Source organism: Leuresthes tenuis, unplaced genomic scaffold (genome assembly GCF_036924035.1).
Source record: "Leuresthes tenuis unplaced genomic scaffold, fLeuTen1.0.hap1 SCAF_20, whole genome shotgun sequence".
Taxonomy (NCBI): domain Eukaryota; kingdom Metazoa; phylum Chordata; class Actinopteri; order Atheriniformes; family Atherinopsidae; genus Leuresthes; species Leuresthes tenuis.
In genome coordinates, this window is record NW_027325374.1 from 23,370,340 (window position 1) to 23,397,783 (window position 27,444).

Below are 27,444 nucleotides of genomic sequence, written 5' to 3' on the forward strand. Positions count from 1 at the left end.
GAAATGTGTATGTTGCGTCACTTGAAGAGCCGCCCTGAAGTTTTCGTCCAACCATGTAAAGCAATAGATTAAAAAAAAATCTTCCGGTTTATATTTTCAAAATAAAGTCACAGTTATATGAGTTCTTTTGTGCAACGCAAAGCGCAAATGAATGCAATGATGATGGGTTACATTTTAAATGTGCAACCATCACCCATAAAGATTGTATTCATGATAAAAGAAAACTGCATAATCTTAAGATAAAGACACAAGTCTTTTGTTTTGAAGTCCTCTGTTCGGGTAGATGGACGCACGTCGCTTGATCACCCGCCTTGGACCACAGCATCCAGCATCCAGCATTCAGCATCCACCTCGGTGTCGCGGGATCTTTACACGTGAGTAAACAGATATTTTCATTTCAGGATATCTCACTATTTCATGGTGTTAGTGAGATATTTATCGCGTACACGAGCGTGGGAAGCATGATAACATTTGTGTCCTGCAGAAGATTTTCTCGTCATAACCTTTAATACAGTAAATAATTCTGTGGGGGAAAGGCACGTTTCAGCGTCGTGCCGTTGAACAGCAGAAAAAAATCATGGATATTGAAATGTAAGTGATTTTATAACTATCGTTGTGTATGCCACGGATGGAGCGGTAATCATGTCGTCGCTGGTCGTGACTGCAGCATCATGGCGTCCTTGTGAGAAGCCGTGAAGGGCAGAGCAGCAGCAGCAGGGATGCTGCGACATGCAAGCCAGATGGCGGCTTCTTAAAAGCTCAACTGAAATATTAATCATCATGATCAGTAAACCAGATGACTGATATTTCGGGGTTAAGAAGGAGCAGAATGAGGAAACGACCCCCTCCCCAAACTTTAACCAAACATGCATGTTTTTACATGGTGGGACATACAAATTCAATGTAGAAAGGCCTTTATGTTTGTGGGCTGCACAAAAAAAGATGTAATGGTAAAATGGAAGCATGAATTTGTAGCATGATAATAATAACCTAATGTAGACAGAAGTTGCAGACTAGTAAGAGGCCATTTCAGCCAGACCATAAAGATAGCATCCATCCATCCATTTTCTATACCCGCTTAATCCAACTCAGGGTCGTGGAGGGGTTGGAGCCTATCCCAGCTGTCATCGGACGAGAGGTGGGGTTGTACAGTTAAAGTTGAGCCTATACTATAACCTAACTATAAGAGTATGACCTGGTCATTTAATTGGATCCATCTTCATCCTTTTACACATGCATGGGAGGAGAATCAAGTGAGGTTTGTCAGACACTATGATGTTGGGGATTGTGTTAAACAGTTGAGACATTCTGCCACTTATAACTTTCTTTGTTGGACACCATAGCACCTGTGAGTGTAGCTGAATTCACTGAACAGATGTTGTCCTTTCATTCTAACAGAAAAATCATCAAGAAAAATGACCAACCAAAAACTAACAATAAGATGATCATATGCTTTTGATCTTACATCTGATACTGTTCAAGCTGGTCACAATAACAGAGCTACCTTTACATGTGTACAATTAACAATATACGATTAGCTCGGTTTTCAGCACAGACACAGTAGCTATTGTTTTTCATGGGGGTTTGCCTCATTGGCAAAAAAACATGTGTCCTTGTTAAGTCGCTGCTTCTGATGGGTAATCCACACTCAGCACAGCAGTAATACATACAGCACGTCAACATCATGGAATTAGCTGACAAAGGTTATAGCTATAGCTTCGTTAGTTCTTCATCACATTTCAGTCCTGTACTGCCCAAAAGTTGTCTGACTTAGTCCTGTTTTGGCTCTTTTTCTGTTTTTCTTTGTATCTTTGCTGCTGGATGTGGTTACTTTGTGGGAGGGGTTGGTGGTGAAGGTAATGTTTGCTTGTCGGGAGCTTCAGCAAATGTTGTAATTGTTGTGCTTTTCACTAACATATCATAATGACAACCTGTCAGCTATGAAAGAGGAAGTAAAAAAGATATGGTAAGTGAAGAAAACATTGGTACCAGTGATAATCAGAGCATTCAGAGCCATGACTGCTAAACTGAGAGAAGGGACCTCAACAGATGCCAGGAACAATATCATAGATCTCTGTCCAGAGGAGCGCAGTTCTATAACTGCTAATATAGTGTTAGAACCCCCAGGCCTCAGGTAGATGACCCAAGCTGAGTTTGGAGTTTTTTTATGTATGTGAAGCTCTGTATGAAGGTTTTATATTATTGATAAATGCATTGTGAGGTACTTTGTTGAACCTAGATAAGGTGAGAAAAGTGCTGTGTAAGTGCTGACCATTAAATCATTCAGTGGTTGTAACAGCAACTGCACACAAAGTATCAAAATAGTATCAAGCTTTCAGGGGCATTGTGAAACATACGCATTGCTGTCCTAACCATGATGTACTGGTATTTAACCTTAACCAAGTAGTCATCTTAAAAAATAATTGTTAAACCCAACTAGGAAGTGAAAAATGTCATTGTAATGCCATGAATGCTTTCAACCAAGTCATTGTGATTTCCATCCCTAACCAAGTAATATTAAAGTCTAAACCCAGCCCAGGAAGTGTTTTGATATAGTGTTTTTCAGCTGCACGTTTATGATTTGTCATAAGTTTTTTGGTTACTGTTTAAGCATCCATTTTCTGTTTTCTTAAGAGTTCTGATCTGGAATCCGTGATTGGCTATTAGCAGTATAACAAAGTGGCTGAAACTAACCAGTGCAATGAAGATGCAACCCATGAAACCAGGGCTAGGGCTAGTTATAATAAAGCAACTCCTAATTATTTTTGTCTCCCTTTCCTTGGTTTAGTGAGACTTTTTTCAAGGTAAGGTGGAGTGAGGTGGTCATCATGGGGGAACTCTTCAGGAGCGAGGAGATGACCTTGGCTCAGCTCTTTCTCCAGTCAGAGGCAGCCTACTGCTGTGTCAGCGAGCTGGGAGAACTGGGCATGGTCCAGTTCAGAGATGTGAGTCCAAAGAATGTCAAGCTACAAATAGTATTTGTTAGTAGTAGAACTGTTCAGATAAATGAAACAATCTCTTTCATTAAACTTGAAAGCTCATGGAGAGCATCCTCCACTACGAGCTATTTATCAGTTTTAAAGAAAGTCATACGAAAGTCAAAGAGAAGAGGACATGTAGTGGTATTACCTATCTCTGTAATATGTAATCCCAAATCTAAGGAAGATTGTAAAGATCAAAAGTAGAAGTATTTTTTGTCATGTATTTTTCCTGTTTGTTTCATCTTTCAGTTGAATCCAGATGTAAACGTGTTTCAGCGCAAATTTGTGAATGAAGTGAGAAGATGTGAGGAGATGGACAGGAAACTGAGTAAGTAATGAGACAAATGAAATGTGCAGCCAAACACAGGAGATGAAGACTGATTCAGTCCATCTCTGATAATGTCAATGAGAAGAATGTCACAGTTTCTCAACTGTAAAAATGTGGTAATCTTTGATTTTCTCTGCTGAACAGGATTTGTTGAAAAGGAGATAAAAAAAGCTAACATCCCCATGGTGGATACTGGGGAGAATCCAGAGGTTCCTTTCCCCAGGGACATGATTGACTTGGAGGTAATCAATGACCACTCAGTCAGATCTTTCTAGTATTAATACAACTATTTTGTGCTATGCATCTATCAAAATTCTGCAACATAACATACTGTCCAGGTTGGATACTGACAGTAAAACCTAACAGTAACTGTATCTTTATTCTGCCTGGCAGGCCACATTTGAGAAACTGGAGAACGAACTAAAGGAGATCAACACTAACCAGGAAGCCCTGAAGAAGAACTTCCTGGAGCTAACAGAGCTAAAACACATCCTGCATCGAACACAGCAGTTCTTTGATGAGGTCTGCTTACGTCAGCCCAGATTCTTATAAATCTTTAAGGATATGTGTGCTAATACCTTAAAACATTTGCTGGTAGTTCAGTAGACTGTGAATCAGTCACAGAATGTGCTTTACTGGAAGATGTTTAGATGTTTGTCAGACTTTACTCCAGCAATACCGCAATCATTAATGATCATCATATTTGAACAACTAAGATAATGAAGATATCTTTGACAGATGGAGGATCCCAACCTGCTAGAAGAGTCCTCAGCTCTAATGGAGGGCAGTGAGGGGGGGCGTGGGGCCCCACTCAGACTAGGGTAAAACATTAGAGCTGCTTCATCTTCTAAAATAAATAGCTGTCAAGTGCCACAATAGTTGCATGAATTACAACTTATGTACGCATGAATGTATGTAGTTTGAATGAGACTTTTTTTCAATGTCACTGGGTTGATTGAATAAAAAAAAATCAACTAAATATTTATTTAGAGAGATTGCATACAGTACTGGGCAAAAGTGTTGATCAAGCCCTCACTTATTTCCTGTTATCCCTGCAAAATGTAAAGATATGAGGAGGCTTAGGACATTTGCCAGCACCATGCAAAGCCACAGGTCACTATACTCTACTTTGGTTATCCTCCAAGCTGTGGATTGGTGGTTGGATCTGCAGCAGATTCATGTGTTGAGATATCCTTTGGCAAGTCCCAACATCACCCCAGATATGTTAATTGGTGTGAGATTGTAAAGCCGAAGGCTTCATACTCAATATAAAAAATAGAAGATGCACCGTTTGTGTGAATGGGTGAATGAGAAATACATGTAAGGTACTTTGTTGTAGACTTTAAAAGGTACTTTATAAAGAAGTAAAGTACTTACCAGTTTACTGTCATTGCAATAATCTCTATGCACATTAACAAGTTACAAGCTATACAGTGCAAGCTATACAAGGCAAAGTGGGATTGTCACTATTGTTTTGCCCAAGGACACTTGAGCGTGTGATCCAGTGAAGCCAGAAGTTGAACCATGACCTTCAATTGGGCCGATGAGCTACAGCCACCCCACAAAACAACTACAGTGACAAAACACCTATTTTGCGTTCATCAGGCCAGATAGAGGTGTAAGGGTGATTCATAACATGGCTCAAAATGCACAACACTGAATTTGACTCTATACCAGTTTAGAATGTGGAACTAACTGAAAACTCAGTTATTTATAAGTATATATAAAGGTAATTTAGCAAAACTACTTATGTCCTAGTTTAAACTGATTGAATTGAAAAGAACTTGAAAAATCTCAAAGGTCAATATAGTCTGTTGGATTTGCCATTTGCCACTCTAGCTGACAGCTATCCTTATAAGTAAGCTAGCCTCAAGCACCATACATACCACAGCCAAAGTAAAGAAGTAAAATATTCATTTGTCTACAATCTCACAAATAGTCCTGCTGCATTTCTTGGTCCTCAGAGAGACACTGTATATATGCTATAGTTTTTTAAAATGTTTTAAATCTTCTCTGAGACTGTGTATGTTGTGTGTATGCAGGTTTGTGGCAGGAGTGATCAGCAGGGAGAGGATTCCCACCTTTGAGAGGATGCTGTGGAGAGTGTGCCGCGGTAATGTCTTCTTAAGAAAGGCAGAGATTGAGGACCCTCTGGAGGACCCGACCACGGTCAGCACACAAACAGTTTCAGAGAACAATTTTGGATAAAGAATTACAAGAAAGGAATTAATAACAATTACATAACACTGATGCAAAAGTACACAAGGGTTCAATAGTTCTTGGAAAATTAAATTAAAGTTAAATACACAACAGCGATCTGTATTTTAATACTTCCATATCTTTCTGACAGGGAGACCAAGTCCACAAATCAGTGTTCATCATCTTCTTCCAGGGTGACCAGCTGAAGAACAGGGTGAAGAAGATCTGTGAGGGGTGGGTGTCACACAAGATCCATCTGTTGTTCCTGGTATTACCTAATACTATTAGCAGTTTGACCATGGAAGGGTCTCCCAAAGCAAATTGGTCCTTGATGAGGGGTCAGACAAAGTGTGATTAAAAAACCCTTATGATGTAAAATTCACGGGGCTTAGTTACCTCACCCAGGTAAAGGAGACGCGGGCTTCACATGGCCTCCCAGGCCTGGGAGAGAAGTTTATTGGCAAGGAGGTACATGGGACCTTCCTCTCATGGACCCGCTACCTGCAGGATACACTATAAAGGGACCTCAGGGCCTGTGAGAGTTCATAGGGTAAAAGCAAGTCTGTGAGTTAAGAAGGCACAAGCCTATTAAGACCTTTAAATACCATTAAAAGGTACTTAAAATCAATCCGGTGATTCTAAAATCGGTGTAGTGTGAACTAACTTTCTGGTCCTCGTCAACATGCGAGCAGCCAAGTTTTGTAGCAGTTGAAGGTGTGAGATAGATTTTTTGGGAAGAACAGAAAGCAAGGCATTACAATGGTCAATGCGACTGGAAATAAAAGCATGCATCAGCATCTCTGCGTTGATCACAGAGAGAGACTTTGGCTATATTCTTAGGTTGATAAAAACTATTTTAACTACATGCTTAACATGTAGGCTAAAACTAAGCTCAGAGTCAAAAATGATGCCCAGGCAATTCATGTAATTTTGACAAGTGTTTCTCTCTCTTAAACTCCGGATCAATAACTAAGACTTCAGTTTTGTCCTGGTTGAGTTGCAAGAAGTTTTCTGCCATCCAAGATTTACGGTCTAAAATACAGTTAAAATTACATCAATTTGCCATGTAAGACACATGGCAAATTGACACAGGAGACATGGCAATATACAGCTGTGTATCATCGGCATAGCTGTGAAAATGAATGCCATGTCTCTTAATGACATCCCCAAGTGGAAGCATATATAGATTAAAAAACATTTGGCCTAAAATTGAGTTTTGGGGCACACCACAATTGATTTCATGGATCCCTGAGGAGCATGTATCCATACTTACAAGAAATCTTCTATCTGTGAGATAGAACTTGAACCAGTTAAAAACAATGCCGGAGAGGCCAACCATGTGTCGAAGTCTGTTCAGTAGGATGTGGTGATCTACTGTGTTAAAGGTTGCACTTAGAGCCAGTAGCACCATGACTAAATTCTTGTGTGAGTCCAAGTTGCACCTCAGATCACAAAGGATCTTTAACAAGGTTGTCTCTGTACTGTAGTTCATCCTAAAACCAGACTGAAATTTCTCACCAACATTATTTTTAGTTTCAAAAAATCTTTAAAGCATTTTTAAGCAAAATTTTAATTTTGCTTAAAAATGGCAAGTTGGACACAGGTCTGTAGTTATTAAAAACATCAGGATACTGATTGCTCTTCTTCAGAAGGGGTATCACCACAGCTGTTTTAAAGGCAGAGGGAAGGATACCCGTCTGAAGAGAACAACTCACAATTTTTAAAAGTTCACTGTCAAAGGATTCATGAAAAGTGTTGGAACTGGATATAAAAGGCAGGTAGTTGGAATTACTTGGGAGAAATCTCGACCAAGCATCTTGTCATCAACTTCGACAAAACTGTCCAGTGTTTCCTCAGGTAAAACAGGTCTGTGGTAGCCATTGAAAATGTGTAAGACAGACTTATAGCCGGTGGGATCAGTATATAGATCCAGTGGGAATGGATTGTGCCCAAACCTGGCCAAGCTGTGGCACAAGCTAAACAATCTTGTTTTGTTCCATCTTTTGGGCTGAGAAAATGAGCCAATCCGTCCATGTATTCTTATTAGCGAAAGCAGTTTCAATGGTTACCACAGATTGGAAGTCAGAACTGTTCAGTTAGGTTACTGTGGCCTTAGATGGTGGTGGAGGGGGGATGGATTGGTTATCAGTCATAACATTGGTAGTATTGACTACAGATGTATTTTTAATAGTACTTCTTGGACAGCGGCTCACAAAGATGCCTAAGTGTACCTGCGCATCTCTACCCAAGTTATTACAACTAAGGGTGTATGTCCCAGAGTCTTTTTGCGCTTGTGGGTTTTTGATTGTTACATACACTGGATTGCAGTTATCAATGCACGGGAATGTAGTTGTTCTCCTTACCATACTCCATCTTTGTCTTCTTTTATTATATGGGTTTGTCAAATAGTTCAGGAAAACCTGTCCCCAGGTAGGACAGGGAAATCCAGTATGGAGATACTTCTCATTTGCAGAATAATATTGATCATTATCACTGCAGTTGCCAGTGACACATAAGCCAGTGAGGAAGGTAGTGTTCTCTCTCTCATACAACTTCACCGTTACCTTGTCTCCCTTGTTGGGTTGGGATTTGCTGGCCCTCTTATTTCTATGATGTGCTTCACTTGCTCGATCTGATGAAACGTGATGTTAGGTTGGGGTTGCTTGCATGTGCCTAGGGTGTTGCTACAATTGGAGGCTTGCGTTTACTGTAGCTCAAACCATAACAGGGGGAAAACAACACAAACAGTTAAAACTGTCAGAGAACACATTGTGCCTCTGAGGCCACATGCCAGGCTGCCTAAATGGGTTCCAGAGTAGGCCTCTAACTTACATCCATTTTGAAACAAGTAATTCAGCAAACCTTAATTAGGTTTCTGTCGGCCTCTTCACCCTCCATTTCCTCAGAATGTTGTTAGTTGCTTCACTGAGTGCTGTAACTGGGTGTGCTTTTAGCCTATCACCCCTTGCATCTGTTCTTGGCTGCCAGCCAAACCTTCTGACCAGGTGTGTACTGTGGTACCGGAACCTGGTGTCGAACCGCCAGATGGTGGTTGTGTCCCACCATGCGGGGCAGGGCCTCACGAGTCTGAGTCCAAATCATTTGAGTGATGCCTCGAAGGGTGACAGTCCAGTGGCAGAGGAAGTGTGAGAGTTATGCGCACACTTAATCCAACTCAACTGCTGGCTCCAGGATGAAGGGTTGTTGGCGGTAATGCAGCGGAGAGCTCCTGATGAGTCTTTCAGTCTGTGGAGACACACAGAGCAGCACAGAAAGACCGCCATACCTGTGAGATGAATTGGGGCCCCCAGTCGGACACTATTTTCGCGGGAATGCCATGAAGGCAGAAGACATGTTGCACTAGCAGATCAACAGTATTGGAGGATGACAGGAATTTATGTAGTGTGATCAAGTGTGGCAGCTTTAGAAAAACTGTCGATGATGGTGAGAATAGTGGCTTTACATTAAGAGGACAGTAAGCCTGTGGTCAACCGGGGACCTCCAGAGGCTGCAAGAGACCTGATGGGGGTCGATTGCTACACTTACTCCTGGCGCACATGGAAGAGGCAGAGATATACTCCGTGGTGTATTTCTGGGAGACCACCAGGATCCGGGGGAAGTGATGTCACCCACCTGGCAGGTCGAGGAGAGAATCTGTGCTGGTTCCTCTGATTCCAACTCAGAGCAAAGAAGGAAACTGTCGGGATAAGGCGTCTGGTTTGACATTACGGGAGCCTAGACAGTAAGTAATGGAGAAAGTAAAACGACCAAAAAACAGGGACCAACAGGCTTGGTGGGAGTTTAACCTCTTAGCATTTTGAAGATAGGTAAGGTTTTTATGGTCCACACAATGAAAGGCTGCTTGGCTCCTTTTAACCAATGCCTCCATTCTTCCAAAATTAACTTGATCGCCAAGAGATTCCAATTGCCCACATCATCATTCCGTTCAGCTAGTGATAACCACCGGGAGAAGAATGCACAGGGATGCAGCTTACCCTCTGATTCGGATCTCTGACACTACAGCTCCCACACCAGAGTCTGAGGCATCCACTTTCAGAATGAACTGCTGGTCGGGTTTAGGCTAGATAAGGATGGGAGCCAATGTGAATCTGTCCTTTAACTGCTGAAAGGCTGAACCTCAGGGTTCCAGTTGTAGGTGGTCTTAACGGAGGTTAGTTTGGTTAATGGGGAAACAACGATGCTATTATTGTGAATAAAATGGCAATAAAAGTTAGCGAAACCAAGGAATCTTTGTAATTGCTTGTGGTTTGTGTGAGTGGGACCCTCAGCCACCACCTTTATTTTGTCCGGGGTCTATCTTCACCCACCCACCCTGGAAAATGTAGCAGAGGAAGGTGACTGAAGATGCATGGAATTCGCACTTCTTCGCCCTGGTATAGAGATGATTCTCTAGGAGTCTCTGGAGAACCTTACAGACATGTTGCCTGTGCTCTGTGGGAGATTAAGAAAAAAATCAGACTGTCATCTAGGTAAACAAACACAAACAGATTTAGATACTCTTATGAGGAGTATCCAGATAGATGCATTTACGAGGGCATGGAAGAGTGCAGGGGCATTTGTGAGGGTGAAAGGAATGACCAGATACTTGAAGTGCCCTAAAGATGTGTTGGAGGCTATCTTCCATCCACTCACGTCATACTAAAAATCTTTATGCCACCAAACAATAATGCAGTTTTTTTCATGTATTTGCTGAACTTCTAGCAGCAACAGCAACATTTCTGTCTTAGTTTTATTTGGATCTCTGTGCAGTATTTGTCACAGCTAGGTGTCTAGCTGCCTCTCCAACCATTGTCTAACACATTGCTTTCCTCTAACTGGCATGTGAGTAAGTCTCTCCTAACCCCCCTGATTACCAAATCGCCCCCACCTGGTGCACTCAATCTGCTGCCTTGAGGCTTGGAGACACCCAGACCTGATGCACTCAGGCAGAGAGGGCGCGGCCTGCAGCTCAACTCAACAGTAGCGACTGACTCTGCAGAGAGTTGGCGACCTCTGCGCACTATGCACCTCAGCATCCGCTGACCCACCATTTCGTGGCTCAGTTGCTGTTGTTTCCAATCGCTTCCACTTTGTTATAATCAGTGTTGGGCACGTTACTTTGAAGAAGTAATTAGTTATTGTTACTAGTTACTTCTCCCAATAGTAACTGAATTACTCCACTATAAAAGTAACTAGTTACCAGGTAAAGTAACTGTTGTGTTACTCTTTTTTTTTTAGTTTAAATATGTCTAAGAATTAGGTTTTTTTCTAAGTGGGTTTCACAAGCCAATGAGGGCTCTGAAGGAGTCTGAGTCAACTGTTTATAATGGGAGCATGTTCTCAACAACATACCTGCCTATCATTCCATTCAGTTCAGTCTGTGTTACAAGTTTGAAGCTGCAGCCATGATGTGGCTCCGTGTCCTTCTTTGTTAGTGGAGCTCACACTAGCCACACCTGACCTGCTATCATCATCAAAGGTGTCAACAACAGTGTTTTTGGCCACTATATTGTAGATGCATGTGCCGTTGAGAGCTGCTTCATTAGATTAAACTTGCTTACAATGGACGAGGACAAACACTTCACTCCTGGACATAATGTACACTTCAAATGTGCATTCTTGTCTTTTACATCAAGGAGAATAAAGTAGTGTCTGTACTTCCAGTTTGAAAACGCCAGCTTTCCCTCCAGACTCGCCATTGCGGCAGCCTACCTGTGCTAGTTTGGGTGTGTGGGGCTGCTGTGCGTGTGTGTAAAATGAACTGTGCCTTTGATTGGTTCACCATGAAAGCTTACTCTACCTTAGCCAATCATCATCACTTATGCGGTTGTCTTGCCCCTCTCTCCTCCCTCGCCAAAGAAAAAAATAAACAGATTTGCTGCTCCTGTGACTGAGAGCCAAGTCGGATGACAAGAACTTCACTGAGTAGCTCTAGATTATAACGCGCCCCATTTGATTGCTGGTAACGGCGTTGTAATGATGGAAATAGTAGGGTTACCTGTTACTGGAAAAAAAAAACTATCTGATGATCTGATGATAGATCTATTTCTCCAGGTTCCGTGCTTCTCTTTATCCATGTCCAGAGACTCCTCAGGAGAGGAAAGAGATGCTGGCCGGAGTCAATAGCCGCATTGACGACCTCCAGATGGTAAGTTACAAATAGCCTTTGTGTCACATTAGTTGATGCATTGCGGTGACAATGAATAGACCTCAGAGAGTTTTTATAAAATTGAAGCATAGGAAAAGGCAGTGGACCTTGGAGGGATTTCTTTGACCTCTTTATTGTTTAAGCCACAGTACTTTTAGCAATGCAGTTCTTATCTTTTTAGGTCATTCTTAAAAAGGCTCTTAACACTCTTTGTTTCACTACTGCTTGCTTAACAAATGGGAAATTAATCAAAAACTTTGTACTACAGGATGCCTTTGTTCAAGCTCATGTTAATTTTTTCCGGCATGACATTTGTTTTTAATCTAATTACTTTTCTTCTCCATTAGTTCTTATTTATAAAAGGCCTTTGTTCTGTCTCATAGCTTTGTGGTTTCCAGCTTTTCCATAAAGACTCACCCAAGAAAAGTCACGCCCAACAACAACAGAGAATAGGCCCACATAGAATATAGCATTGAGTGCATAAATCTAATATAAGTGTGGTGCATTAAGGTGATTTTATTTCTGTAATATCCCAACATATTTTACACTGCAGACACATGCCTCTTCAAACATTCATCTGACAGTCTTTTCCAGAGCAATGCAAGAGATGGTATCAGTGTAGTATAGTGTTGCCAACCAATATAAGCCTCATCTGTGGTCTGCACAGAAATCCCAGTTCAGTTCAACCTTTGTGAATGGACCAGGATCCTTGAAAAATTCCTTCACATTGCTAATATAGGTGCTGAACCAAACAGAGGACCACCGTCAGCGAGTGCTTCAGGCTGCCTCTAAGAACACCCGAGTATGGTTCATCAAAGTAAGGAAGATGAAGGCCATCTACCATACACTCAATCTCTGCAACATTGATGTCACCCAGAAGTGTCTGATTGCTGAGGTGTGGTGTCCAGTCTCCGACTTGGACTCTATCCAATTTGCTCTACGCAGAGGAACTGTGAGTTATTTTTTTTTCTGTTATTAACCTGTCTGTTCTTTATAAAGAACCTTGGCTCCATCAGCCACTGTAGAGGTGGCTTCTCTTACCATGCTTTTGTAACATAATACCAGACAGTCAAAAACACTGTGTTGTTTGGTTTTACCAACCACTCCATTGTTGCATGAGACAGACCAGTGGTTACTGGCAGGGCATGCCATTCCTAAAATGTTCAACCCTCTTCTTTGTTGATTGGAGCATGGGTGAGGTGTCATGGGTCAAGGACTTTTGTATTAGCTGTCTGACCTCACTCAGACTCGCGTTTGGCACCTTAAGAACTTCTTCTCACTAATACTGCTTTGTTCTGCGTGATGAGGATGCACTGCCTGTTAAAATTCAGAAGCAAGCATTTAAACAATTGGTCTTTGGATACAATCTGCACATCATCCCTTCACTGAGTAGTGAATTTAATTCTTCTGTGTCCTCACTAAAATGCAAGGAGGGACCTCCTTAGGAGACATTGTTCTGTCCGATTCTCTTTGCAAACAGGAGGGCTAATACCGTTTACAAGTACACACTTAAAAAAAAAGGAATCAAAGAATAAAAAGAATAAGATTAGAGACTTGGGAAAGAAGTGGAATGATTTAAAATCAAATCAAGCAGTAAGCTGCAGGAGGAAGCAGAGATATATCTGCACTCTTCAGAAGCAGGAACAGGACTGTTTTTAACACTGTAGGTTATTAAAAGCCTGATGGTTGTGGCGACAAAAGCCCTCCTGAACCGTTCTGTCTGGCAACGCAGCAAGATGAGCCTCCTGTCGCTGTTACTTCTCTGCCTAGCAAAGATGCTGTACAGAAGATGTCTTTTGTTGTCCAGAATGGCTGAAGTTTAGCCCCTGTGCACCTCGCTACCACCTTCTCAACAGTGTCCAAGCTTTTGGTGATCAAAACTGAGCCAAACATTTTAATGAGCTTATAGAGTATCTTTTTATCCTTGTATTTTATGCGGCCTCCCTGTCAGACAGCAGAAAAGAAAATTGGGTAGTGGACTGGGTAGGGGGACTGTATAGTGTAGTGGTGCACTTCAAAGATCCTCATCTATCCTGTCATTGGATGGCTTTGCTTTGCGGTAAGACGTATTGCATCACTTCTTGTTGCTTTGTGTGTGCACTGTGACATTTCTTGCTCCTCGTGAACTACTAATAATACTTATTTCTCCCTATAATTTACACATTTTGCAGAGTTAACTCTATCGCATACTTGTTATATTCTAACGCTCACTCTTACAGATCTTTACTCTTTATTTTTCACTTTTTAGCGGTGTGTCTGGTTCTCTAGCTTAGCATGGCTACCAGTTCTCTTCCTCCATCTCCTGCTTTCACCTGCTCCTCGTGTCAGATGTTCAGTTACTCCTCTGCCTCCTTTAGTGATAATGGTACATGTAACAAATGTCTTTTTGTAGTTATGGAGGCGAGGTTATCTGAATAGGAGTCTTGGCTCTGCACCGTTGAAAACCACCCGATAGCGAGCCAGGCCCCTTTAGTCAGTGCGGAGCCAACTAGCCTAGTTAGCTCTGTTAGTCGTCCACGAGCAGATCCCGAGCAGCCGGGACTTAAGAGTGGCTGGGTGACTGTCAGGAAGAGGAGTCATAGTCCTAAAGTCAAGCCCATGGTTCACCATCAACCTGTCCACGTTTCAAATAGATTTTCTCCACTCAGCAACACACGCTAAGGTCAAAATCCTGGTAATTGGCAGCTTTATAGTCAGAAAAGTGACATTAGAGACACCAGTGACCATAGTCAAATGTATTCCAGGGGCCAGAGCGGGCGACATAGAATCCTATTTAAAACTGCTGGCTAAGGATAAGCGTAAATACAGTAAAATAGTTATTCACGTCGGCGGTAATGACACCCAGTTACGCCAATCGGAGGTCACTAAAATTAATGTTGCATCGTGTGTAATTTTGCCAAAACAATATCGGACACCGTAGTTTTCTCTGGACCCCTGCCAAATCTGACCAGTGATGACATGTTTAGCCGTATGTCCTAATTCAATCGCTGGTTGTCTAGATGGTGTCCGGCAAACAATGTGGGCTACATAGATAATTGGCAATCTTTCTGGAGAAAACCTGGTCTGATGAGGAGAGACGGCATCCATCCCACTTTGGAAGGAGTGGCTCTCATTTCTAGAAATATGGACGAATTTATTAGTCATCCAAAAACATGACATCTGTTAGAAAAATTAACTCACGGACAACGGCATGCAACCAAGAAATCCCTCAGAGGCCTCAGAATTTTACTTGCAAAGGGAGAACACACGAACCTTCTCTCTGCAGATTCACAAGAGTTCTCCAACGAGTGGTTGCCTCCTTTGCTCTTTTATTAGGTGACACACACACACATACATACAATCCTCTATGTGCCCAGGTCTGGTATATCTCCTGAGTTTGGAGGCATCTCCTTATTTGAGGAGCTATAAAGATAACGATCCGTGGGGAGACAACATTCCTTCTTAAAACACAGTTCTCTTTGTCTCCCAACTTCTCCTTGTGAAGTTTTGATATGAAATGGCCTCTGGCTGTGACTTTTATATAATGATAATATGCAAACTTTTCTGACACAACCCAGGGTTGAGACCAGGATGCAGAGTTGTAGTCTTACACACTTCTCTGCGGCTTCCCACCTGATGCTGCCCCCCCCAATCAAAAAACACAACAGGAGCAAATCCTCTTGTGCAAAAAAAATTAAAACAAAAACTTTAACTGAACAAAAACATCAAACCATTAAATGTGGTTTGCTGAATATTAAATCTCTCCTTTTGAAGTCTCTGTTAGTGAATGATTTGATCTGTGATCATCATATTGATATATTTTGTCTAACAGAAACCTGGCTGCAGCAGGAGGATCATGTTAGCATTAATGAATCAACTCCCTCTGACTATTTAAATGTTCACGTTCCTCCAACCACAGGCAGAGGAGGAGGAGTGGCAGTTATCTTCAGATCAGGGTTACTAATCAGTCCTAGACCCAAGATTAGTTTTAGCTCTTTTGAATCTCTGATTCTCAGTTTTTCCCAAAGTGGAAATCACAAAAACCTCTTGTGTTTGTTGTTGTGTGTCGTCCACCTGACCTTTATTCTGAGTTTCTGTCTGATTTTTTTTATCACAGTTAGTGCTGAGTACAGATAAAGTCATTGTAGTGGGTGACTTTAATATTCATGTAGATGTTGAAAATGACAGCCTAAATATTAACTTTAATTCTATATTAGACTGTATTGGATTTTCTCAAAGCATTCACAGACCTACTCACTGCCTTAATCATACCCTTGACCTTGTGCTGACTTATGGCATTGTGCTGACTATGGCATGAACAGTTAACAGTGTTCCCTCACAACCCTGTCTTGTCTGACCATTTTTTAATAACTTTTGAATTTACATTACTTGACTATACGGTTTCTGAGAAGAATTCTACATATAGAAGGTGTCTGTCAGAGAATGCTGTAACCAGATTTAAAGAGTTGATTTCATCATCCTTTTCTTCACTGCCATGTGCAGATATGACAGAGGACGGCTACCTAAATTTTACTCCAGTAGAACTTGACTCTCTTGTTGACAGCACTATAGCTTCAATGCGTACAACACTGGACAATGTTGCCCCTCTGAAAAGGAAGGTAATCAGTCGGAAGAGGTTGGCTCCTTGGTATAATCCACAGCTGCGTGCGTTAAAGCAGACTGCAAGAAAGCTGGAGAGACAGTGGCGTTCCTCTAATTTAGAAGAGTCTCAATTAGTCTGGAAAGATAGTTTAATAACGTATAAGAAAGCCCTTTGTAAAGCTAGAACTGCTTATTATTCATTATTGATAGAAGAGAATAAGAATAATCCCAGGTTTCTTTTCAGCACTGTTGCCAGGCTGACAAAGAGTCCGAGCTCTGTTGAGCCATGTATTCCTTTAACTCTCAGCAGTGATGATTTCATGAGATTCTTTATCAATAAAATTGTTTCTATCAGAGAGAAGATTAATGGAATCCTTCCCACTATTATCACTGATGTATCATCAAGTAGAGCAGCTTTAGAAGTATCTTTGGAACCTGATTTGTATTTCGACGGCTTCTGTCCAGTTGATCTCTCTCAGCTAACAACAGCTATAGTCTCTTCTAAACCATCAACCTGCATGAAAGGTACTACATCCAGTAGGGGACCTTAGGCGAGACCCCCTTACTCTATCTGCCTACCTGTAAGTTGCTTTGGATAAAAGTGTCTGCCAAATGCATAAACATAACAACAACATAAACAAAATGGCCCTTGCAACTGATAAAACATATGCAGCAATGCAGCAATTATATAAAACATATGCAGCAATTCACTGCACATGCCAAATGACCTGAGCCTCCAAAGGAAAAAGAGCCAGTTCTGCCCTTTTCACATACTTGTTAGACAGCAAGTTGACATTTCCCATGAGCACCGATAGTAGGAAAGCCTTGTATTTCCATCTTGCAGCCCTTAGCCTAGCCTTTAGTTTGACTCCAGCTCTGCTTCTGCAATATGGCTTCTTCAGTTCAGCTGGAATGGGATGCTTAACACCATGTTTGGACTGTTGTAACGCTGGGAGATCTTCCTGTGAATATACAAGTTTCCTCGCTTGTATACACGTCATAAACAACAGAGCTACATGCACGTGCTGCCCTCAAGGAAGCAATTAAGAGCTATCTTAAACATTAAGAGTAGGATTTAAAAGTAGGGGTCATTATGGAATATAAATATGCGTACATATATGTTATCTTAAAGTAATTATTAATTACCTTAAAATTAATTATCTTAATTATTAAGGTAGATGACTTACTGTTGAACAGTTCTGTGATATCCACATAATCATTAGATGGAAGTCTGTGGATTTCATCTCTCACTTTCTTTCCTAAAAATTGTACTGGCACTTTATACTTGTAAAACTGTACTTGTACATACTAAATGAAAATTTTGCATACCAGAGGCCATGGTCCTGATATTTTCTTGATGAATCTTTTGCGTATCTGGTAGATGCACTATTTTTATCCACTTCCCACCGTCAGGAAGCAATTAATAATAATAATAACTAGAAAATTTCAGGAAATTTTTATATGGGCATGCCCTACTGCCCATTTCTGCCCTCTTGCTGCTTTGCTTTGGGGCTGTAGTGCTTGTGTTATGCTCGCTTTAAAGTGGTTCTGGTTGTGTTTGGGGTGCTGTTGTTAATGAACCACACTCCCTGCTTTCAGAGCGCCTCGGGTCTTTGAACGTTTGAATGATGTCTCTATGATGAAATGTTGCCAAGCAACAAGCCTTCAAAATCAGCATGTCAATAAATTAGCTTCAAAATTAGCATAAAGTTAAAGTTTACTTTCTCAAAGACTTTAAATCCCAGCATAATGAGGCTACAATATGTTGTGGTCCAAAGCGTCCCGACTCTTTGAATGATGTCTCTACAATAAATTGTTGCCGAGCGACAAGCTTCCAAAATCTGCGTGTCACAAGACTAGCATTAAAATATAATCAAGTTAAAGTGAAACTGTAAAACCCAGCTTAATGAGGTTACAATATGTTGTCCAAGTTGTAGTCCAAATCGTCCCGAGTCTTTAAATGTTTGAACGATGTGTGTACGATAAACCATGGCCGAGCAAAAGGCTTCCGAAATCAGCATGTGTGTTCATTATTATTAAAATTACGATAGAATTAACGCTGAAAATTCTCAAAAGTTGTAAATGCCACCCTAATGAGACTTAAGTATGTTGTAGTCCAAACTGTCCTGAGTCTTTAAATGTTTGAACGATGTCTGTATGTCTGAACCTGGTTCTGTATGTCTAGGCTGGTTCTGTCTAAGTTGGTTCTGGTTATGTCTGAGGTGGCAATGGTTATATTGCATTCACTCTTACGCTCCCCCTTAGGAATGCAAAGGATTTGTGTTGCCATGGTAACAAGCCTCATGTTAATGGTTGGGCAAATTTAACGTTAAATTTCTCAAAAAATTTAATAGCCAGCATAATGAGACTGAAATATGTTGTAGCACAACGCATCCCGGGTTGGGGAACATTTTAATGATTTTTCTACAATGACATGTTGCCTAGCAACAAGCATCCAAAATCAAATTTACACTTTTTTTAAATTTAAAGTTAGCTATCGCAAAAACCGTAACACCTAGCGTAATGAGACTTAATAATCATTTAGTATGAAGCGACCCAAGTGTTTGAATGCATGAATGAAGTCTCTACGATAAAGTTCGACCAGGCAATAAGCGTCCAAATTCACCTATCAGCCTGAGTCTTTGAAAGTTTGAATGATGTCTCTAAGATAAAGTATAGCCGAGCGATAAGTGTGCAAATTTTCAACCTTTTTTATATACTTTTGAACAATAAAAGTAATGCCCATCGAGGAGACACACGTATTGATATGTGCATTGCGTGGTTGCACATTGCGGTTCTGACCGCATTAACGGACAAAAAAGCATGCGGAATAATAATTTAAAAAAAGTTGCCTTCTTTTTTCATGTTTTTCCAAGTTTTTTCGGCCGTATTTTTTTTTCCGTATTTTTTTTTCCGTATTTTTTTTATATATATATCAGAGTGGGGCCATAACATATAACCGCAGCAACGGGCTTTTTACGACTTTAGCTTGTTAGCAAAATGCTAGCTAAAAGACCCGAATGTAAAATGTTTTTTTTTTGTTTTTTTTGGACATTTTTTTTTTTTTTTCGCAAATTTGTTTCAGGGAAGTTCTTGGCATTCACCCCCTGTTTATTTTTTTTTACCTACTTACTTACCTACGAAGGGCTGTTTAGCACCATCGCAATATGGGCCCGAGGGCCGTTTTGCACAATTGCAATATGGTCATGCCATTTCTTGGCATGTCCATAATAATAACATTTATTTGTATTGAACTTTATATTTTATCAATCTGAAAGTGCTACAGAGCAGAAAAATAAGACAAGAAAGAATTTTAATATATAAGACGTGGACGAGCTTCTCTGCATCTGTCAGGGTTGGACGTTTGGTGATGTTCCTGAGGTGATAGAAAGCTATCTTACAGAGGTGTTTGATGTGTGTGTCAAAAGTGAGTTGGGGGTCCATTTTAACCAGATATGTGGGAGATATGGAAAGGAGGATATTTTGGCTAGAAAAGGTGATACAGCAGATGGTGGAAGAGTGGAGCTGATGTGATGTGCCAACTCGGATGGCTTCTGTTTTTGAACTGTTCAGCTTCAGCTGGGGGGTTATTATGCATATATATGGGAATAAATCTGGTGACAGTCTTGCATGAAGCAACATTTAGATTGGTGTGAGATAATTTATTTGAAATTATTCATAAATGTCTATGGACAGCAATCATTATTCAATGAGATAAAAATCATTACCGTAAATTCCAGACTATAGCGCACACCTGAATATAAGCCGCTCCCTCTCATTTTAAAAAGAAAATCCATTTTTTGCTTGTATAAACCGCACCGGATTATAATCCTCGGGTGTCCACATTTTAATAGATATTTACAAAGAAAGATGTTACATGTTTTAAACTTTTAATTTAATGTGTATGGTAACATAAACAAAGACATGCTGCAAATGCTTTTTTTCTGAACAGTGCCTGTAAAGTCGATGGTTTTATGTTTAAGCATTTAGCAGACACTTTTATCCAAAGTGACTTACAGGTAGGCATGTAGGGTAAGGGGGTCTTGCCTGAGGACCCCTACTGGAGGTAGTACCTTTCATGCAGGGGATTTGAACCCAGGTCACCCACATGAAAGGTGGCAATCTTACACTATCCAGTTTTATCGTGCCAAAATATGGCGTAAATGCTTTCCCCGAACAGTGCCTGTAACATTGATGGTTTTAACTTAAACACCTATTAGTAACACACAAATACGGTGTAAATACTTTTTTTTTTAACAGTGCCTGTAACATCAATGGTTTTAACTTAAATACCTATCATTAACGGACAAATACTTTACAAAAAGTAAATGCTTTTTCTTCCGAACAGTGCCTGCAACACCGATGGTTTAAACTTTAATACCTGTCAGTAACGCACAAATACGTGGCATAAATGCTTTTTTTTTCCTGAACAGTGCCTGTAACATCGATGGTTTTAACTTAAATACCTATCGCTAACGCACAAATACAGCGTAAATGCTTTTTTTTCAAACAGTGCCTGTAACACGGCTGGTAAGATGAAAAAAAGACAGTAGCAAGAACAGTCATTGATCGCCTTCTTCATCTTCATCAAAAAATGTTTTAAAAAAAATACATTAGCTCGGTGCTCAAAGCCTGGGAAAAAAGTAGCGGCTTATTGTCCGGAATTTACGGTAATTATGGGGCAGGCCACAATGATTTTGTCAATGATACCTTAATTAATAAGCACTATTGTCTACCATGCTACCTCACTATGCAGAAAATACACAAACAACTGTAACACTTAACACAAACGATGATCTGTGTGTGGGTCTATGAGTGACAATAGTAAAAGAGAGAAAATCCACAAAACAAAATGCCAGCCGTTAGCTTGTGATGATGGCAGAAGATGGCTGTTATGGCCATGTGTTGGCAAGAGGTTTATGGACCTTTGTAAATGGACTGTACTTGTCTTTTTCCAGTCTAGTTGACCACTCAAAGCGCTTTTACATGCGCTTTGAGTGGTCTACATGCCACCTTCACCCATTCACACACTCTCATACAGTCAATTTAGGGTTCAGTGTCTTGCCCAAGGACACTTCGACATGTGGCTGAGGAAGCCGGGAGTCGAGGTGACTGCTCTTCCTCCTGAGCTACAACCGCCCTGGCTGTTTGTCTGTGTGTGTTAGCATGTGCTAGCTTTAGTACATATGCTACAAAGCAATTCACCTTTCTGGTTAAAGGATGGTTGCATTCAAGATCCTTTGTCTTAACATTACTGATATTGACTAACCTCACAATAAACATGATCACAGCATCAAACCTGAGGAAAATAAATCAGTGCAATGCATGCACAGTATGTTTAAGCAGTCTTATGTGTGGAGAGCTAATAATACTAATTATTTTCAAGCTAACTTCTGTTTACTCTGGCTTTTAAGTGTCATGAAATTGGTTCTCTTCTTACTGGGGTGCACCACCATAAACCTGATCTTCTCCAAAGCAGAATATGTTGGTGATAACATCAACACGTTAGATTCCCTGGAAGAGGACCTGCTCACTTTGTAGATATGAAGGTTTTATAATAAGTTATTGAAAACACTAGACAAGTTTCAATTTATTTAATGCTAATGAAAACTGTCAGACACATTTTTTCATGTTGAATAATATTGAGTGTGGACAGTATATGCCTGATAACGGAAACTTCATTTGACAGGAGAGAAGCGGCTCAACAGTGCCATCTATCCTGAACAGGATGCAGACCAAGCAGACTCCACCTACATTCAACAAGACCAACAAGTTCACATCAGGCTTCCAGAACATTGTTGATGCCTATGGCATCGGGAACTACCGGGAGATCAATCCAGGTTATGCCGGAATTCCTTGATTCAGCTGAAAACAAGTATTCTTTATTTATAGAAACTCAACTGCAGAATGAAACAAGCCTTAATTTGGACTAATACAGTAAATCTTCTTTTAACAATAGTCAAACAGGAAACACTGAGTTTTAATAACAGCACATTCATGTGAATTGAAGTGAATAAAACATTTTTAAATAAAGAAAAGTGAGAGCAGCAGTGTGATGAGTATAGCTTGATGATGTTCAAGGAATTAATTTGATAAACATCAAGTATAATGTATGCTGGAGTAACCACGTTTATTGTGTTAGTAATTACAAGAAGGGATTTTGCTTGTGCTGATATTCAAATATTTGTTTCACTTCAAGTAAAAAAGAAAAAAATTTCCCCCAAATAAGTCTTTCGGACATTAATTATGCACCGTGCTGGTTAGAAGCAGCCACAGCCTTTCTATGCTCTATGGTCAGAGGAAATTAGATTAGAAAGTGCAGTGCATCAGTGGTTTTAGCCAAAAGGGAAAATAACCTTCTCTTGACTTAAAACATAGTGGAAGATCTATCATGCTGTGTGGTATCTTTGCTTCCATGAACTCAAGGCTTTGAATTTATGAAAGAAGTGATGCCATTAGAGGATTACATGACATTTTACAATGAAATATGTTGTATAGTGTCTCAAGGCATTTATGGAAAAGTTCATGGGTTTTTCAGTAGATAGAATCAAAGCACAGATCTGGAAAAGATGGACTATTTAGACTCACCACAAATTAGTCCTGGCTTAAGTCCCATAATCTGCCATCAATGAGAGTGCTCCTGTGAACTCCTGCAAAGCGTTAACAAATACTGTAACGATGGAAACGTGGGAGGCTCTACCATCCAACAGGTGCACAAAGTTTCTTCATGGCTAAATGTTTGCAGACTTATTATTCTCAAAGTTTATGTTTGCTTTTTTTTATTTCACAATGTCATTTTTGTTCAGCAACACAAGATGGTTGATTAGAACCTTCGGGCAAATAACATTGATTTATTTACAATTTTTCATTAAGTTATAAAAAAATTTTGTGCAGGGGCTTATATATTAGGAATGTACTGCAGTTGCAGTACTGTACAGTTTGTGGTATAATCAAGTTTACATTTTAATATAATGATTTTGACTTTAAAGGGCATTTACTGAATAATGTGATCACAGCATGGTAATACAATAAGGTTCCTTTTGCTTATACCATTGTACTTGGTATAAAGGTGGGTTAACTCATTTGATCATTCAATTGATACAGAGATTCAGCACATCTAGCAAAAAAAATAGTTTTTTGATGCTTGGAAAATTCAATAGTCAGTACTAAAAAAGTTTGGATTGTTTGAGTGTTGACATTTTATGGTTTCTTCCTGTTTGTCACCTGTTACAGCTCCGTACACCATCATCACCTTTCCCTTCCTGTTTGCGGTAATGTTTGGTGACATGGGTCATGGTGTGTTAATGACATGTGCTGCCCTATACCTGGTTATCCGAGAGAGTCGTCTTCTCTCTCAGAAGAATGATAATGAGGTACCATCACTCATAAATGACTAACACGTTTTAACAATGTCCTAAAAACCGTCACAGTTCATCCACACAGTGAAAATGTAACAAACACAGAATAAAAAGGTTTTAATTGTTTATGTCTCTAGATGTTCAACATGGTGTTTGCCGGTCGCTATATCATCCTTCTGATGGGGCTCTTTTCCATCTACACTGGCATCATTTACAATGACTGCTTCTCCAAGTCCCTGAACATGTTCGGCTCTGGTTGGAGTGTCAGGCCCATGTTTGGCTCCAAAGGAGCCAACTGGTCGTAAGTCAGTCCAACTCTCAGGTTCCCAGAAAGCTCTTTTGAAATAAGAAATTGATGACTTGTACAGTGAACTGTGACATAACCTACCAAGCCAGTCAGCGCATTATAAAAACCAATCACATATTCAGATCCATGTCTTGTGAGTATATTTTATTCTGTATGATCCTGTAGTAACCATTTTATTTCAGTCAGATCCATCTCCATATACTAAATTGTACATATTTTCCCTCAATATCCTGTAGCATGTACTGTTAGTACATCAAATTTCTGAATACGAATTTGATTTGTCCCAGGTTTGAGACACTTGATGGAAATGCAGTATTGCAGTTGGATCCTGCTGTTCCTGGTGTGTTCAACGGTCCTTATCCGCTTGGAATTGACCCGGTAAAATGTGCACTCACTAAAATACCTAGAATGAATAGTTCTCCTTTCTCTGTTTTTGGATCTGTATCATTGGAATGAGTCCTGCTTAGCAGAAGATGTAGATTTACAGCTTTAAAATCCTTCATATAAATGATTTGTTTATTTATCAGTGTCATTTATCAGTGTTTTGAGTTTTGTTTTGTCTTGTTTTCAGGTTTTAGATTCATTTCATGCCATGTTTTTTCCCTGTCACATTAGGTTCACTCACGTCACCTGTTTTTGTTTCGCAGCTGCACCCCATCACCAATCACCTCCCCACAGAATTTAGTTTCCAGGTTTCCCTCAGTGCTATGTAGAATCCTTACCTCACCTCTCATGATTCAAGTTCAAGTTTGTTCAGGTTTTGTCAGGTCAGGTTTTGTCTCTTAGTTTCCATAGTCTCATCTTGTTTCAGTATCCACAGTCATAGTCTTGTCTTGTTTTGTTTTGTTCACAGTTTAGAGTTATTGATATCCGGCTCAGCTGCGCTTTTTGTTCTTGCCTTTTGAAAATAAATCAGGTTTTTGCTTTAAGTTCTGCATCTGGGTCCACACCACACTACTTGACAGTCAGTATGTCAACTAAAAACCAAAACAAGCCACACACACTTAGATTAGATTGGCTTATTTTGACTCTGAAATTAAATCAAATGAACACATTTTTTATCCCTCTTTTGTTTTTCCTTTTTTTTTTATCAATCATCATAAACTTTCATTGTGAAGAGTTATAGTTGGTGGTAGGAAGGACCTTCTGTATCACTCACTTATGTTGAGGGTGGTCAGTGTTGTTCTTTATGTTCATTAATATGAGCAGCATTCTTCTTTTACAATCAGCTCCAGAGCAGTCCCCAGCACAGAGCCAGCCTTCTTTATCAGTTTGTTCACTTTCTTTGAGTCTCTGGCTCTGATGCTGCTGCCCCAAAAGATGCTGCAAAGCAGATTGTACTCTCCACCACAGACTTGTAGAAGACATACAACATCTTGGTGCAGACATTGAAGGACCTAAGTTACCTCAAGAAGTACAGTCTGTTCTGTCCCTTTATGTAGACAGCCTTAATGTAGAATTTGCAGTTCAGTCTGCTGTCCAGGTAAACTCCCAGGTATCAGTATTTCTCCTCCATCTCTTTACCTGGTATAGAGAATGTATAATATAGAATGAATGTGTGTGGAAAAAGCTTAGCACTCGCTCTCCTCATGGGCAGTCTCCCTCCCAAACTCTGGTCTTCATTCAGAGGCCTGGAAGCTTGTAGTTTCTATTCAGTATCTTAGCTGTTTCTAAAACTGTGCTCTTTTGTAGAGATATATCTGATGTTGTTCCAAGGATCTGTTGGAGTCACTCTCAGTTTGGGAGTCACGGTCCCGAATCCCCAAACACCACTTGTTCCACTGTTACCTTCACTTATGGCTCGGTGCAAGGTACTGCTACGGAGCCCCTGGACCTGATTGCTGAAAGAACAATGCTGCACAAGTTAATGTGTATTACTGTCTACATAACACACAGGAGGTTATTCCTGCTAGCTGCAATAATCATGCATGATTGAAAGTTTATGACTGTTGAAGAAGAAAGAAAAAGAAAATAGTACAACAGTAGAATATAACTGTTTCTAAATTGTTAGACTTCCAGCAGAGATTGTTTGCAGAGTGGTGAAATAACTAACATTATAAGAAAATTATTTAGTAACATGTGAGTGGTTTTATCAGTGGTTTTAATACACCCTAAAAGGAAAAGAATCAGGCATTGCCTTTCTAGGATCTCAAACCCTTTGACCCAGTTGTGTTGTCTCTGCAGATCTGGAATCTTGCAGCCAACAAGCTCACTTTCCTCAACTCATTCAAGATGAAGATGTCAGTCATCCTTGGTGTCATCCATATGCTGTTTGGAGTGTCTCTCAGTCTCTTCAACCACCTGTACGTTCTACTGCACACTTATGTAATGCTTTTGTATTCAACATTATTACTATGAATATATTTTCTATATGATAAAATACAATAGAACACTGATAGAGCTTGTACAACCATCTGAATGAACTTTCACATTTCCAGTTTATCATGTTTTCTGTGATGACCAAGGTCAACAAACTTAATACCAAACAACGAGCACTCTTTGTTTAATTTTTGCTATGAAAGCTTACCAAAGTCTACTCTGATTGAGTTTTGTCTTTGTCTAATGTCACTGCACCGCAGATACTTTAAGAAGCCTCTAAACATCTTCCTGGGCTTCATCCCAGAGATCGTCTTCATGTTCAGCCTTTTTGGCTACCTCATCCTGCTGGTCTTCTTCAAATGGACGGCCTATGATGCTTACACCTCCAAGGATGCTCCCAGCCTGCTCATCCACTTCATCAACATGTGTCTCTTTAACTACAATGATCCTACCAACAAACCCCTCTACAGGGGACAGGTGCTTCTACCCTCATCCAACCCTCTGTCATTCCCAACTTGTCTTCACCTCATTAACCTGTTGTCTTTATAAGAGAAAAGGCTTTAATGGAGAATAAGTGACTGGTTTGATGAATGCTCCTACATACATTACCTATATAAGTTATTTCATCCTGATTTAGCAGTCATCCCCTGAGTGATGAAAAAGGAGCACTTATTGGCAAAATTCACATAGTCACCAGTGACTCATTTCATGGTTCATCCACAACAGCTCATAATAATTAAGGATGTTGTGGCCGTCTTCCTGTTGCTTTCTGTGACATCTTGTACACGTCTACCCAGACCAAGCTGTGTTTAACCCATGTGGAAAGTGATTAATTAGATAACTTTGGTTCTGTAAGTAGACTTGTTGTATGTATGAGCAGTGTACCTTGACCACCTTGATATACTGTATTTGATCATTGTCAACCATGACAATGGAATATCCATTCATCCATTATGTTCTGCTTATCTGGGGTTGGGTCATGGAGGCAACAGGTTCAGACATCCCTCTCCCCAGCGACACACTAGTTCCTCCTGTGGGATCCCAAGGCATTCTCTGGCCAGAAAGAGATATGTAATCCCTCCAGTAAGTTATCAGGAGTTACCCTAAGCAGATGTCCAAACCACCTCAGTTGACTCCTTTTGATATGGAGGAGGTCTCTTTGGAAGGTTGAGCTCCTCACCCGGTCTCGAATGCTGAGCCCTGCCACCCTTCAAAGCAAACCC

General features: G+C 40.3%; 1 protein-coding gene across 5 annotated transcripts in view; it reads left to right on the forward strand.

Moving 5' to 3' along the window:
- Nucleotides 1–290: 290 nt before the first annotated feature.
- Nucleotides 291–27,444, forward strand: part of LOC140278577 (V-type proton ATPase 116 kDa subunit a 1-like) — a 53,558-nt gene continuing 26,404 nt past the window's right edge. For 4 of the 5 annotated variants that reach the window (XM_072373613.1, XM_072373615.1, XM_072373616.1 and 1 more), the window contains exons 1-16: nt 291–374; nt 2,789–2,945; nt 3,231–3,309; nt 3,454–3,551; nt 3,703–3,831; nt 4,048–4,130; nt 5,352–5,478; nt 5,660–5,742; nt 11,563–11,656; nt 12,396–12,608; nt 21,927–22,077; nt 23,471–23,610; nt 23,733–23,896; nt 24,190–24,280; nt 26,087–26,205; nt 26,482–26,698. In XM_072373613.1, coding sequence (XP_072229714.1) covers nt 2,829–2,945; nt 3,231–3,309; nt 3,454–3,551; nt 3,703–3,831; nt 4,048–4,130; nt 5,352–5,478; nt 5,660–5,742; nt 11,563–11,656; nt 12,396–12,608; nt 21,927–22,077; nt 23,471–23,610; nt 23,733–23,896; nt 24,190–24,280; nt 26,087–26,205; nt 26,482–26,698 — 1,905 coding nt within the window. In that variant the 5' untranslated portion in view covers nt 291–374; nt 2,789–2,828. The other variant, XM_072373614.1, reaches the window with a different exon arrangement.